Genomic DNA, 12,512 nt, shown 5'->3' with positions numbered 1-12,512 from the left:
CCAACAGCATTCTTGGCATCGATGCAGGTTCTTGGTTTAAAGTCATAATACATTATATTGTTACATTTGTCTAATATTAAATAACTTTAACTATAATTACTATTCTTATATCTTTGTATAATTTACAAATATACATTTTACTCTCTTAAGGATTATTCCAGTTAAATTTCTTGCTTATCTTTTAGTTCTGTTTGTTAACCATTTATACCAATTGTTCCAAATTAAAAAGAAATCAGAGTCATCTCTTTCAGTTTGTTAGCATATTCATCTCAGCGCTTTCTGTTACTTTATATATTATTAATTCTTCTTTAGGCCTGTTTGGGGTTTTCTATACCTGTGCAAAGACTATTCTGGCGGGTGTTGTAATCTGTAACAATAAATATTTTACTTTTGGCAATCTGTCTTTAATAATTCCTAGGAGGAAGGTTTCCAGTCTGAGCTCAATCTGATACCCATTAATCTCTTGTAACCGGTTTTTAATTTGGATCCAGTATGTCCTGGTCTCAGGCGCAATCACCACATGTGGTAAAATATAGTCCACTTTTTTACACTTCCAACATTTGGGACTTGTGTTGGGATAAATTTTTGCCAATCTCGTTGGAGAGCAAGCTACACTCTTTAACAGGTTTGCTGCTTTGCAGAGGCAGGTTCTCAGGAGGTATCCTTCACGCTCTGCCGCCACCAGGAAAAAATGGCTGGAACCCAGGGAGATGCACTGTCACTTTTCCTATTTGCACGTCATTTCCAACCTGCGCCCCTCCCAAATCCTTTGATTTAGTTGCCTCTTCTGGCAAACGAACTACGGGCTCAGCTCCACGGACAAGGAGTGTCCTCTTGGGAGACCTGAAAGAAAAAGTTTTGGGATGGATCCTCAGGGAGAAAAGCTACCAATGAGCTCGATGGGAGTCAAATAGGACGAGATTGACACTTAAGGAAGCCCGGAATCAATGGGAACATCTTCAACCTCCTTTAGGCAAGAACGAGCATGTTCTTCCGCCTTATGTCGCTAGATGGCGCGTTACAGAGAAACAACACTCGGTACAGCGGTGACTGAGCTATTCTAGGGAAGGGGGAAAGGCTGAGATTGAACGGATTGAAAAGATAGAGTAGTGGATTGCTAGAGTGCACATAGAAGGTAAATAGGCGAAAGGCAGGGGAACTTCCTCTTCCGGCCCATCTAGGGGAGGATAATGGCGTCGGCGGAGCCTCTTGTTCTGCTTGGAGGGTCGAAGCGGCTCCCGGGAGGTGAGTGGAGGGCAGGTCGGAGGAGAAGCCGGGAGCAAGTCGAGGCCTTTGGGTTTCTGCACGGCGGGGAAGCAAGAGAGGAAGCAACAAGGCTGAAACGTATATTCATCCCCTCCCCGAATTTTATTCCTCCGGGGCTGCAGAACTTAAAACTCCTGCCTGAGATTTTCTGCTGGGAGATTTTTTAAAAAAGACAATTTATTTCGTATTTCTGAAACCCGCATTTTAAGCACCAGCTTCCACGTCCCTGTTGATTCCTTGTGACGTGGCTGACCTGGGATTTTCCTGGCAAGCGAGGAGCTTCATGGGCAAAGCGGAGGATGCTTTGTGTCTCGACTAGGAGTCGGGCACCGTTTCCTCTATTAGCGTCCCTTCCCCTCCCCATTCTGAACTACGATCAAATTGGAGCGAATGGATTTTGGGGCATTTTGCACACCGAGATAGGGGTAGATTGTCTGCATGCATTCATAGATATTTCTGTGTTCATATGCGAGTATACATGAGTGTGTTTACCGAAGCCAAAAATTTACCCTGTAATGTTATACATACATCTACTTGAAGAGGGAGCTGGACTAGAAGATCTCCAGGGCATCTTTCAACTTTCTGATTGACTGATTGATTGAAAAAGATACTTTTATGATTGAGTCGATATTTGAAATTGGATATTGGTAATCTATATGCCAAATCAATCATAATTATTAGAGGTTAAAATAGAATTTTTGTGTTTCTTTTTCATGCTAATATATGGGATGAGGGTTTTTTTTCTCCTGCTTTTCACATGTCCTGCAGCCATTTTTCAACAATAATGAAACTGCAGCCATTTTTCAATAATAATGAAACTAATCCATTTATTTAAATCTTACAGAGAGAGAGGATGCCTAGAAGAGCTCGCTGGACAACAGAGAATAAGGAGCAGCATTAAAACGTAAAACAAACTATCGATCAAAATATTTTCCTATTCCTCTGGAAAGTTTAAAAACACTTCTTCCTCAGCAGATGACAGATGATGGAAGATCACATCTGATTATGCAGGAGAGGATCCATCCAGTGAAAACCTATATAAATCTTTGGAGTGCTTTTCTCTGAAAAGCTTCCTCTTGATTCATGGAAGAGCCCATACAGGAGAGAAGCCATGACTTTGAATGTCCTGTTTGTGGGAAAAGTTTCAGGCAGAATTCCCACCTGGTAGAACACCAGATGACACACACAGGAGAGAAACTCTATAAATGTAGTGATTGTGGAAGAGGTTTCAAGCAAAGTTCTAAGCTTGTGAGACACCAGAGAACTCACACTGGAGAAAAACCATATCAGTGCCTAGATTGTGGGAAAAGTTTCAGTCAGAGTTCCTCCCTGGTGAAACACCAGAGGATTCACACTGGGGAGAAACTCTTTGAATGTCCTGTTTGTGGGAAAAGTTTCAGTCAAAATTCCAACCTGGTGGTACACCACAGGTCACACTCAGGAGAGAAACCGTATAAATGTCCTCTTTGTGGGAAAAGTTTCATTAGGAATTCCCACCTGGTGATACACCAGAGGACTCACACAGGAGAAAAACCATATCAGTGCCTGGATTGTGGGAAACATTTCAGTCAGAGTTCCTACCTAGTGAAACACCAGAGGACTCACACAGGAGAGAAACCATATAAATGTCCTGTTTGTGGGAAAAGTTTTATTCGGAATTCCGGCCTGGTGGAACACGAGAGGACTCACACAGGAGAGAAACCATATAAATGTAGTGATTGTGGAAAAGGTTTTAAGCAGAGTTCTACGCTTGTGATACACCAGAGAACTCACACAGGAGTAAAACCATTTCAGTGTCTGGATTGTGGGAAAAGTTTCAGTCAAAATTCCCACCTGATGAGACACCAGAAGACTCACACAGGAGAGAAACCATATGAATGTCCGGATTGTGGGAAAAGTTTCCAGCAGAATTCCAAGCTGGTGAGACACCAGAAGACTCACACAGGAGGGAAACCTTATGAATGTCCTGATTGTGGGAAAATTTTCAGTTATAGGTCTAGCCTTGTAAGGCATGTAAGGTTACACATAGGAGAGTAATCATTAAAACGCCCAGATTGCAGGCAGTTTTCATACAAAGTTCACACCGTTTTTTAAGGCAAGCTGTTCCATTGGTTGATTGTCCTGACTGTCTTAAAATTCTCCTTATTTCTAGTTTGAATCTTTCCTTGATCAGTGTGCACCAGGGTGGATTTGATCACAGTTTAAATCATGATTTAAATCACTAGTAAAAATGGAATGGAATAGCATAGCATAGCATAGAATAGAATAGAATACATTATTGGCCAAGTGTGATCGGACACACAAAGAATTTGTCTTGGTGTAAATACTCTATAGATAAAAGATACATTCGTTAAGAATCAAGAATCATAACGTACAACAGTTAATGATAGTCATTGGGTACAATCAGCAATCACTTGATTTATATCAACTGGATTGAAATCATATTTTTTAAAGAGCAGCTGTCATCTCTGTCTCGCAGCAGCAGCTCCTCTCGCCCACTGTTGACTCACTGACAGTCCCAACATTGCAGAATTATGCTACATAACTAAGCTCCATTTCATGGTAAATAAACTATATTATTAATGTATCTTAAATAGAAAACTATCTCTACATAGATTTTTACTCCAAAAGCATTTTATTAAAATAAACTGGATAAAAATAAAAAAAATCAGATTTAAATTAAAAAAAAATCAGATTTAATTTTTTAAAAATGATTTTTATCCACCCTGGTGTGCGCTCAGTTTCTTCTCTGGTCTTTGAGTGCTTTGGAAAATCGTTTGTTTCCCACCTACCTGCCCCGCCCTTTTTTGACAGCCTCTCAAATAGTGGAAGGCTGGTATCTCACACCTGGTTCCTGTCTTTCACTAGATTAGCCATGCTGAATTCTTGTAACGCTTCTTATGTTTTAGCCTACGAGACTTTGATCTCTGCTTCCTTCCGCCCCTCCCCCCTTCATTTTCCTTTTTCTACTCTCATCTGAACTTCCTTTCTTTGGCCCAATGCAGTGTGTCCCTTTCACGGAGTGAAGGGGATCTGCCATTGCTGGACCAGAGAAAGTGAGTTTGGAGCTCTGTTAGCTATGTTTTCCGCCTTGACTTATTTCTAAATATAATACAGGGGGATATAAACATCTATGTATGTATGTATGTATATACCACAATAGTTTAGGATCTCTTGCTTGAGCAGGGGGTTGGACTAGAAGACCTCAAAGATCCCTTCCAACTCTGTTCTGTTCCGTTCTGTATTTTTGCTTAGCATGAAATTGTATATGGCAGACCAACTAATGGTGACTCTGCACGGTTTTACAGCAATAAAACCTGAATATAAAACCCAAGAAAGACCATTTATTGCAAAACGCAAAACCTCCACATTTAAAATGTACTTGCCCTGCAAATGCAGCACACTTCTATCAAGATTGATGGCATTTGGATGGTCTGGGAATTCCAAAAAGGTGATTCTTGCTTTTGTTCAAATCAGAGGTTAACCAGGCCTCCCGGCCTTACTAACTACATTCATGCCTGGTGCTATTCCTTCTCCAATCTGGCAATCTTTCTCCTTGAAAGGAGTTAAATTGGAGAAAATGGCAGGATTAGTGGGAAATAAATTTGATAATTAAATTTGCAGAATGTTTGAAGGAACTTGCACAAGGACAGCCAAGAGGGCAGCCATTTTGGGGATTCATCTTTTTCCTCTGATTTGTTTAAATACTTATGTAACCATTTTATAACAAACCCTGACTGACTCCCAATCAATAATCAACTTAAAAACCATATTAAAACCAAATGCACAAAAACAAAAACCTTATTTAAATTCAAGATTCTGATATGCGGTCCTCTCTTCTTCTTAACCCTGTGCTTAGTGGAAAAGCTAGAGCTTTCTTCCTTTACGGATGACCAGGAGGATAAAGGCCTGCCAAACTTCAGGGAGAAGAGTGTTTCATAGGAAAGAGTCTGCAATGGAAAAGGCTCACTTCCTAGCTCCTATCAGATGGCAATATTTAAGGGAAGGCGCTAGGAGCGTAGCCACCCTATCTGACCTGGTAGAACAGATGGATGCAAGAATAATAAAGGTGGGACAATAATGACAGGTACCCTGGTGGTCAGTGGTTGGAATGCAGTATTGCTGGCTGCTGTCTCCGGACAGCAGAGCTCACCGCAGATTTGGACAGTGAGGAGGTTGGGGAGAAACATTTGCCAGTCCTGGAGTATAGAGAAGGGTGTGACAAGTGCTCTGTGTCAGAGGCAGAGATGGTGCCAGGGCTGTCTTGCAGTTAACAACTGCCTTCGGAGTCAGACATCAGTGAGGCAGAAGAACAGCTAGAGCCTGTTCCCAGTTGCCAGAAGAAGGGAACAGCTGAGGAACAAAGGCCAACTTGGGAGTAAAGCAACAGATGGAAAGTGAATGGCCTCTCCCCTAGAAAACTAAATAGGAGCTAAAGGGGAGTGGGACTTTGCATTAGACAATTAGATTATTCCGCCATGCTTCCCAAGTATGTCATCCGAAAGAGATTGGCCTGGCCATTCTCTCTTTTTTTTGTATAATTTGTTTCTACTTTTTTACAAACATCATTGTGTGAACACTGTGGTACCAGAGTATCTTACATTTTAAAACAAATATGACGATATTCTTCATATTCAATACAGTTGACAGTTTCATATTAATACGTATATTTTCTTTAATCATTCACCATTTCAGCACCTTATTTTTGTGTCAATCTCCACATTCTAAATATCTCTATTTTTACTACAAATAAAATATTATTAATCATATAATCTTCCATTATTTATCCCCTTTCAGATTTTTAATTATGCTACTATCATATTGGCCTGGCCATTTTCCAAGCCTGATAAAGGTCTGTGATTGGGAACTATCTTGAAAGACTGTTGGCCAGGACTTTCTTGGAGAGGAAATTCATTGTAAATTAATTAAATTATCGGGACGAGGACTTGGCTTCGTGCTCATCGTCCTAGGTCAGAACACTGGGTGACTCTGCCCACAGCCTGGAGTTCGATCTTGACGGGGCTCGAGGTTGTCTCTGTCTTCCTTCTGAGATCTGTAAAACTATTTGGGGGGACAATATTCTGACACTGTAAACTGAGAATGCTCTAAAGCACTGTGAGTGGTAGATAATTCTAAGAGCTATTGTTATAATAAATAACTAAAGGTGATGACCATCATCTTCAATTGCACCTTAAAAAAACGAATCCAGTGTAGCTCGCATGACAAAGATGCTACACGGGCAATCTAAGGACTCCCATTACTGGGTGTCCTGTTCTGTTCTGAACCAGTTGAAGTTACTGGGGGACCCTGGGTAGTAATCCCAACGGATGTGACCAAGGTATGAGTGAGCCACTGTGCAAGACCTCCCGGTCCGGGAAAGGGTGCACCCGATTAATTGTGCAAAGCCCATCTACAGCCATGGCTGCCTGAAGCAGGAAGCGTGAGTGCAGGAGGACTTTCAGTTGGTGCACGAACTTAAGTCACAAAAGGTGATCACATGGCCCCAGGACACTGCAACTGAGTCAATATCCAAGCGTCCTTATTTTGACCACATGACCATAGGGATGCTGCAACACTGGTAAGTGTGAAAAACAGCCCTAAGTCACCTTTTCACTGCTGTTCTAGATTCAAATGAAATGTTCTGTCCAAGGCTACCTGTTCGTAATTGGATATCATAGTATGGATGGCTTCTCCTGGCGGTTTCAGGTAGATATTAACAATCGGCAGCAAAAGGCTTTGAGCCCTGAGGCACCGCAAATTGCAGGGGTCAAGATTGGGCCTCTCTTCTACCCACACGGACTGGAATGGGGCATACAGGTAGAAGAAGAATGATCGTAATAAAGCTTCATGTCTCCAAAGCCTGGATATGGTCGTTGTTATTGTAACCTAATGACAGGTTTTATTCTGCATAACAAAGGCATAAAGCCGGCCAAGATGCTAACTATCCAGAAGGGAGGGGAAATACTTTTTCAGCCCTCTCTTAAGCTTGGGAAAGAAAGAAGGGTGGTTCTCAGGTTGCAACACCAATTGGCTCTGGAATACCCATTGCTAAGATGGGACACCAATAAGAAATAGTGGGGCTTGATAACTAAATTGGGAAGTAAGAGAAAATAAAACACCAGAAGAGACAAGTCTTAACAGGTTTGCTGCTTTGCGGAGGCAGGTTCTCAGGAGTTACGCTGCATACTCCCCCACCAGAGGAAAAAGTGGCAGGAACCAAGGGAGGTGCACTTTCTCCCTTCTTATTTGCACGTCATTTCTAGACCCCCCCACCCCATCGCCAAAAGGAAGGTTTCCTTTGGTTTAGTTGCCCTTCTGGCAAACGAAGACCTGAAAGAAAAAGTTTTGGGATGGATCCTCAGGGAGAAAAGCTACCGATGAGCTCGATGGGCGTCAAATAGGACTCGATGGCACTTAAGGAAGCCCGGAATAAAATGAGAACATCTTCAAACGCCTTAGGATAGAACGAGCGTTGTTCTTCCGCCTTAGGTCGCTAGATGGCGGGCTACAGAAAGGCAACACTCGCGCCCACAAAGCGGCGACTGAACTATCCCAGGGAAGGGCCGGAAACCGAGATTGAAGGAGTTGAAACGATAGAGTAGAGGATTGCTAGAGAGGTTGTAAAGGAGAGGAAGGGAAGGGCAGAGGAACCTCCTCTTTCGGCTCATCATCCACGGGAGGGTGGTGGCGTCAGCGGAGCCTTTTGTGCTGCTTGGAGGGTCGAAGCGGCTCCTGGGAGGTGAGTGGAGGGCAGGTCGGAGAAGAAGCCGGGAGCAAGTCGGGCCCTTTGGGTTCCTCCACGGCGGGGAAGCAGGGAAGGGAGAAGGCTGAAAGCTTCTGCTTCACATTCTTTCCCCTCCCCGAATTTTATTATCCTTTTGCTGCATGATTTAAAATGGCTCCCTGTGATTTTCTGCTAGGAGCTTTAAAAAAAAAAAGACCATTTATTTCGTATTTCTTAAACCCGCATTTTAAGCACCAGCTTCCACGTCCCTCTTGATTCCATGTGACGTGGCTGACCTGGGGTTTTTCCTGGCAAGCGAGGAGCTGCGTGGGCAAAGCGGAGGATGCTTTGTGTCCCGACTAGGAGTTGGGTACCGTTTCCTCTGTTAGCGTCCCCTCCCCTCCCCTTTCTGAACTAAGATCAAAGAATTGGAGCGAATGCACTTTGGGGCATCTTGCACACCGAGATACACTAGATCGTCTGCATGCATCCATAGATGTTTCTGTGATGATGGCATCAATATTTGAACATGGATCTTGTTAGGCTTCTGTCTGCCACATAAATCATAATAGTATAATAAGTATAATAACATATAGTATAATAATAATATGATAATATTATACTATTTGGGATGGGGTGGGTTTATTTTTTTTTTGCTGCTTTCACATTATCCTGCAGCCAGCTTAAACAATAATGAAACTAACCCATTTATATTAATCTTACAGAGAGATGATACCAAGAAGATCTCTCTGGACAAAAGAGAATGAGAAGCAGAATTAAAATGTAAAACAAATCAAGCAAAATATTTTCCAATTCCTCTGGAAAGCTTAAAAACTATTCCTCGGCACATGAGAGACCAGGGAAAGAATAACAAGTACAAAGTTTTGAGCTGAAAAAATAGAGCACACAAAACTGAAGAAAAACAAGGAGGATAATATTTAAATAAAGAAAAAGTGAGGAACAATTTGAAGTCAGTACGAAGAAAAAGTTTCCATGTATAGCCAAAATTAGCAGGCGTTAATTAAAGCCTTTGAGGGTGGAAAGAAGGCTAGAACTAAACCACCACCAGGGAAGAAATCAGAAATATTTTTTGCTGCCTCAAGAATCCAAATATACCAATGTTGGAAAACGCCCACAGACTTCCTAATGTGGGAAAAACACAGATTGCAGATCACATCTGATTATGCAGGAGATCCAGTGAAAAGCCATACAAATGTGTGGAATGCGGCAAAATCTTTTTTTGGAAATCTTCCTCATGATTCATGGAAGAATCCATACTGTAGAGAAGTTCTAGCAGTGTTCCTAATGTTTCAAAAGATCTAGCATTCATTCCAATCTGCAAAAGAAAAACCATTTCAATGTCCGGATTGTGGGGAAAGTTTCAGTCAAAATTCCCACCTGGTGAAACACCAGATGACATAAACACAGGAGAGAAACAATGTAAATGTCCTGTTTGTGGGAAAAGTTTCATTCAAAATTCCCACCTGGTGGAACACCAGAGGACACACACAGGAGAAAAACCATATCAGTGCCTTGATTGTGGGAAACATTTCAGTCAGAGTTCTAACCTAGTGAAACACAAGAGGACTCACACAGGAGAGAAACCGTATAAATGTCCTGTTTGTGGGAAAAGTTTCATTCGAAATTCCCGCCTGGTGGAACACCAGAGGACACACACAGGAGAAAAACCGTATCAGTGCCTGGATTGTGCAAAACGTTTCAGCCAGAGATCCTGCCTAGTGAAACACAGGAGGACTCACACAGGAGAGAAACCATATAAATGTCCTTTTTGTGGGAAAAATTTCAGTCTGAATTCCTGCCTGGTGATACACCAGAGGACACACACAGGAGAAAAACCGTATCAGTGCCTGGATTGTGGGAAAAGTTTCAAGCAAAATTCCCAACTGGTGGAACACCACAGGACGCATACAGGAGAGAAACCATATAATTGTAGTGATTGTGGAAAAAGTTTTAAGCAGAGCTCTAAGCTTGGGAGACACCAGAGAACTCACACAGGAGTAAAACCATTTCAATGTCCAGATTGTGGGAAAAGTTTCAGTCAGAATTCCAACCTGATGATACACCAGAGAACTCACACTGGAGAAAAACCATATCAGTGTCTGGATTGTGGCAAAAGTTTCAAGCAGAATTCTAAGCTTGTGATACACCAGAGGACTCACACAGGAGAAAAACCATATGAGTGTCCAGATTGTGGGAAAAGGTTCAGTCAGACTTCTAACTTGTTGATGCACCGGAGGACTCATACTGGAGAGAAACCATATGAGTGCCCAGATTGTGGGAAAAGTTTTAATTGGAATTCCGAGTTGGAAGTACATCGGAGGACTCACACTGGAGAAAAACCATATGAGTGCCTGGATTGTGGGAAAAGTTTCCAGCAGAATTCTAAGCTTGTGATGCACCGGAGGACTCACACAGGAGAGAAACTATATGAGTGCCTGGATTGTGGGAAGACTTTCCAGCAGAATTCTAAGCTTGTCATACACAAGAGGTCTCATACAGGGGAGAAACCATATGAGTGTCCAGATTGTGGGAAAGATTTCAGTATTAGGTCTAGCCTTATAAATCATGTAAGGTTACACACAGGGGAGAAACCATATGAATGTCCAGATTGTGGGAAAGATTTCAGTAATAGGTCTAGCCTTATAAATCATGTAAGGTTACACACAGGGGAGAAACCATTCAAGTGTCCAGATTGTGGGAAGTGTTTCGCACAAAATTCCTCTCTTATTGTACACAAGAAATTCCACATGAAGCAAAATTTGATGTGTGTAGAAGAATCTTGAACTTCATTTTTGTTCTGTCTTTGGAAGCCCAGTTGAGAAATTAACCATTTAATTTCTTGTTTTATTCCTTTTAGTCAAACATGTCTTGGTATCAGACATGAGGGAGGAGATCTGAGCTTCCTTTCTCTGGAGTTGTGTGGTTGTTCCTCTTCACAGCATCGAGGGGAATTGCCATGCTGAGTCAGAGAAAAGGCACTTAGATTTCTATTAGGTATATTTGCCACCTTGAGTTATTTCTACATCTAATTTAAGGTGGGTTATAGATGTGTATGTGTGTGTGTATTTTTATTAAGAAATTGTTTATGGCAGCCCAAGACAATGTGACTCCAGAGAGCTTACAGCAATAAAATACAGAAAGCAATCAATCCCATATATAGCAAATAGCAAAATACAAAGCCTTGTCATTTGGCATATTCCCACACCATTGCATTCCCCACCAGACTGAAAAGGGCCCAGGTGTCTTTCTCCTGCACAGCCCTTTCTCTAGGTGGCAAAGTCAGAGGTGCAAGCAGAGGGTGAGTTGTAGTCCTAAGCTGCCAAACTTTCATTATCCTCTTCAGCTGCACTTAGAAAAGAACTAAATCTGCAGCAATGCCTTGAACTGCTCTGCCAGGAAAACCTCTCATGATTTTATTATGCATAGAAAACTACTGTTGAAAGTATAAAGCTTGCCAGGATGCCAACTGTCCAGAAAGGGGGAAATTACACTTCCAGTTCTCTCTTGAGCCTGGAAAAGAATATGGGTGGTTCTCAGGTTGCAACAGCAGTTACTGCTAGTACTGTCAACCCCGAAACCATTTTGGAAAGCTTTTTTTTTTTTTGTAAAGTTTATTTTAAAAAAAACATACATCAATATTTCATTAACAGTGTAGCATCTGAGTGTCATCATTTTGATACAAAAGCAATATTACAAAAAACTAAATTAGTCCAGTTTACGTAGTCTAATGTTATGCATAACTGTGTCAGCACTTAGTCCTTCATTTTTCAATTGATAATATTTTCTACATTCTTCTAATAGTAATAACTATTTTTAGTATACCTAGTAACCTTTTTCAAATTTCTTTCATGTTCACTTTATATATATTGAATAAAAGTATGTTTCACAATATTTCCCCATTTCTAAATTTTATGTCCTAATTTTTTTATGTGGCCTATCTTAAAAGTTGCTACATTAATGTTAGACATGACTGTGTCAACTCATAATTCTGCATTTTTCCATTATTCAATATTTGCTACCTCCTAATATTAATAACATTGTTTTGAGTATACCTAATAACATTGTTTTTCAAATTCTAATCTCAACTTCTGATATTCACTTTAAATATTGTGTTAGATAAAAAGTATTCCCCCTATTTCTACAGTTTATATCTATTCTAGTTTTAGGCTGGTCTCTCTCTTTTTTCAAGAAAAATCCTTCCTATCCATCGTTTCTCATTCTCTTGGGAGCTACATTTTTTTCCCTCTTTTTAGCTTGCCTCCCATACTCCTCCCTTGGGTCTTTATCTCTTTCCTTCTTTCTTTACTTTACTTCCCTCCACAATATTTTTTGCTGCCAGTCCACCCTTAGGCCTGCCAAATACTTGACCTTTTTTCCAAAGGTATCTTTTGATTTATTCAGCTCCATTTTTTATATTTCCTTGTATATATTCTCCCAACTTTATTTCACCCAACTTTATAGTCTCCTCCTTTTCTTCTTGTTCTGTTTGCTGTGTCACCTG

The 12,512-nt window shown here is 41.1% G+C and overlaps 5 protein-coding genes across 7 annotated transcripts in view; all 5 read left to right on the top strand.

The window, feature by feature from the left end:
* The window catches only part of LOC113452270 (uncharacterized), a 116,312-nt gene that overhangs the window by 28,848 nt on the left and 74,952 nt on the right, over positions 1-12,512 (top strand). The window lies entirely within an intron of this gene.
* Positions 1-12,512, top strand: part of LOC113454376 (uncharacterized) — a 163,304-nt gene that overhangs the window by 121,977 nt on the left and 28,815 nt on the right. The window lies entirely within an intron of this gene.
* Positions 1-12,512, top strand: part of LOC113452271 (uncharacterized) — a 49,562-nt gene that overhangs the window by 18,455 nt on the left and 18,595 nt on the right. The window contains exon 5 of one of the 2 annotated variants that reach the window (XR_015742455.1): positions 3,526-4,604. The exons of the other annotated variant lie outside the window; for it this stretch is intronic. The gene's annotated coding sequence lies outside the window, so the exon portion shown is untranslated. Of the gene's footprint in view, positions 1-3,525; positions 4,605-12,512 lie in introns of those variants that run through there. 2 annotated transcript variants of the gene reach the window in all.
* LOC148126522 (uncharacterized) lies at positions 1,157-11,902 on the top strand. Its single transcript, XM_087928480.1, has 3 exons — positions 1,157-1,245; positions 2,111-3,291; positions 9,415-11,902. The coding sequence occupies exons 2-3, from the start codon at positions 2,350-2,352 to the stop codon at positions 10,792-10,794; spliced, it is 2,322 nt and encodes a 773-aa protein (XP_087784606.1). The 5' UTR covers positions 1,157-1,245; positions 2,111-2,349; the 3' UTR covers positions 10,795-11,902.
* LOC113450758 (uncharacterized) overlaps positions 7,934-12,512 on the top strand; it is a 107,295-nt gene continuing 102,716 nt past the window's right edge. The window contains exon 1 of one of the 2 annotated variants that reach the window (XM_087928185.1): positions 7,934-8,009. The gene's annotated coding sequence lies outside the window, so the exon portion shown is untranslated. The remainder of the gene's footprint in view (positions 8,010-12,512) is intronic. The other variant, XM_087928183.1, reaches the window with a different exon arrangement.

This window comes from Pseudonaja textilis, chromosome 2 (assembly GCF_049901715.1).
Source record: "Pseudonaja textilis isolate UNSWEBS1 chromosome 2, rPseTex1.2, whole genome shotgun sequence".
Lineage (NCBI taxonomy): Eukaryota > Metazoa > Chordata > Lepidosauria > Squamata > Elapidae > Pseudonaja > Pseudonaja textilis.
This window is presented reverse-complemented; position numbering and strand designations above follow the sequence as displayed.

Coding starts and splice junctions, on each gene's coding strand:
- LOC148126522 (XM_087928480.1), top strand. CDS start 2,350: ATGGAAGAGCCCATACAGGAGAGAAGCCATGACTTTGAATGTCCTGTT. Junction 3,292..9,414: donor TAAGGCATGTAAGGTTACAC/ATAGGAGAGTAA, acceptor GATGACATAAAC/ACAGGAGAGAAACAATGTAA.